Source organism: Alligator sinensis, unplaced genomic scaffold, assembly GCF_000455745.1.
Source record: "Alligator sinensis unplaced genomic scaffold, ASM45574v1 scaffold409_1, whole genome shotgun sequence".
NCBI lineage: Eukaryota > Metazoa > Chordata > Crocodylia > Alligatoridae > Alligator > Alligator sinensis.
In genome coordinates this window covers 1698425-1700925 of record NW_005842284.1, presented here as the reverse complement: position 1 = coordinate 1700925, position 2501 = coordinate 1698425, and the positions used below count along the sequence as shown (strand labels likewise).

Sequence of the window (2501 nt, the reverse complement as noted above, 5' to 3'; positions counted from 1 at the left end):
TGGTAACGCCGTTATGAAAGATATCTCAGAAATTGTTAGGCAAATGCAGCCTGTAAGACCAGGTCATATATTTAGTCAGGGTCATGCATGACAAATATATTTAGTGCAGAAGTGACCAAAATTCCAGTGTGCACAAGAACTGATTTTAACCTTTGGGCTAAGAAGGATGTATACTCAGCTATGGCCAAAGGAGATTCTAATCCAGCTGGTTAATCTGCTTAGATCAAAGCAAGCTGTGTTAGACTAGTGAATATTTTGTGATTATTACCTTCAGTCTTTACCCAGCCCAGCTGCTTTTGTTTGGTTTTGTCCTGTTTCAGAGGTATAAGTGGGTGCTTGAGTGCCCTGGGAGGCAGTGGCAGACAGGGTGGTGTCTCTGTGCTCCCAGTAGCAGCTGGGCTGGTAGTGCAGCTCCTGCGATTTTTACTCCCCCCAGGGTTAGTGCCTGGGGCTGACGCCCTGGTTGTTCTATCTTCATTATGCTATTGTCCTGTTCATATTTGCCATTCAACGTCTGTTAGAATTCACTTTGGACACAAAACAGTTGAAATTGTCCCAGAACACAGTGGTTACTTAGACTGTAACATCTCTGGGTCAGGGACTGTCTTTTTCTGTATTTGTGCGATGTCTAATGCCAGTGCCTAGTTATGGACCCTGATCCATAACTGAGGTCTCTGTGTGCTATTTTATTACAAATAATAAATCATAATGATTAAAACACTGCTGTAATGCAAAGACTAAACTAGACCTATCTTAAATTTTTCCATCGAGACTGTTTTTTGTCAGATAAGTGGATTGTTTTGGAAGTATCAACTTTGCGCAGAAAATTTGGACTGCTGTTGAAAAACCAAAAATGTAAACACTTTTGGTTTTGGCTTTTTGACAAAAAAATGACATTTTTTGCAGGAACAGTACCATGTTCCAAGTAGTTCTAGGCCAACTGAACAGAGCCAAGGAAATGAATGTTAAGAAGGCCAATGCATTTGCTGGTCTGAAGTACTGGGATTATGTTATCTTGCAGCTAACTAGTCAAGTCCAGTCCCTGAAGGAACTCTAATGTCCCTGATGATAAAGAGAGACTATAAAGAAAAATAATTTCTGTTCTTCCCATCCTAGCATTTGAGTTTCAATACTGCTTAGCTACTTTCTCCTTACAGTCCAGTGCTCCCAAGCAGTTGAATTTATTAAAACATGTTACTTTTATGGAGTTTTACTCTATTGGCACTATCTGGATCTGGTATAAATCAGTGAAATTCCATCAACTTCATAGAACTTGCACCTGCTTACATTAGATCTGCATTTGACCCTCCATCCTTTCTTACAGGAAGGACAGATGCTTGATGATAATTCAGATATTCTTGTACTTTTTTGAAAGAGAAAGGCCAAAGGACATCTTATTTTAGTGGTAATCTCCAGGAATTAGACCATGCAGTTACTATACATAGGCTGCCACGCTGTCTCTTGCTGATTCAGACAATACATCCCCTTCTCCTAGGGCTCTGAGGCTTTTGTAACACACTGGGTGCATCTACACAAGACACTTAATGCCCAGTAGCCTAATAACACTGTGCAGTAGTGCATCACAGCCTGGATAGTGCTAATATGCTACTGTACGGCATCACTAAAAAAGGCATGTACTGACACTACTGTGCAGTAACTCTGGTTACTGTGCATTTAGTTAGTACTTCATTAAGCAAGTACTAAATTAAATGCACAATTACTACTGCACATTAATGAACATGTAGATGTGCCCATTGAATTCCAAGGGGAGGCAGCAACTGGGCCCCTGAAAACATGCAAGATCATCTGTAAAATCTTTTCAGTTTTAGTTCATATTATATTTATATGCACCTATCAAATATATGGTACCAGCCATACTCTTGACCAATGAAATATCAGATTTCTATAAGGGCATAAACAGGATTCTACATAGCCAATCTGAATAGATTTGGAAAGGGGGGAAAGTTCTCAATAAGTAATATAAAAAATGCTTACCCGTGGCAAGTTCCAGTGGGGGCTCAGAGCCCAGGGCTGGAGTTACTTCGGTATGGTTACTTCTATTCCTGGCTGCATTGTTTAGACATATGCTAGAATAAGGTTTCTTTAAGATCTCCTCAATGGAAAAAGACAGAATGGGCTTCCCCCGACTGTCACACTCTCTAGGGTCAGTCATCTTCATCCCACTAGGTGCAGAGGGGAAGGATATCGTCTCCAGCTTTCCCCACTGGAGCTGTTTCTGTTGTTTGTGTATTCCAAGAATAATACAGCTGAGTAGGTGTGTTTCTCTGCCTGCTTGCACCCTCCCAAGCTAAATCAGCAGGAGGAGAAATGGAGACCACACACATATGGGAGAGTCCGCACCTTCTCTTTCTGATTGCTGCAGGGCATTTCAAGATCAGGAAGAGTGCTTGAGTCTCTTGGAAAATAACATCGTGACTATTGTGGGGGGGGGGGGGTCTAAACAACCCCTACTACCACAAAACAAACCCTAAACCACTATA

General features: G+C 41.3%; 1 protein-coding gene across 1 annotated transcript in view; it reads right to left on the bottom strand.

Annotated features, from left to right (window-relative positions):
* ISX (intestine specific homeobox) overlaps positions 1-2179 on the bottom strand; it is a gene marked incomplete at its 3' end in the record, with an annotated part of 27253 nt that extends 25074 nt beyond the window's left edge. The window contains exon 1 of the mRNA XM_014521982.2: positions 1996-2179. Within this exon, the coding sequence (XP_014377468.2) occupies positions 1996-2179 (184 nt within the window). The remainder of the gene's footprint in view (positions 1-1995) is intronic.
* Positions 2180-2501: the final 322 nt, after the last annotated feature.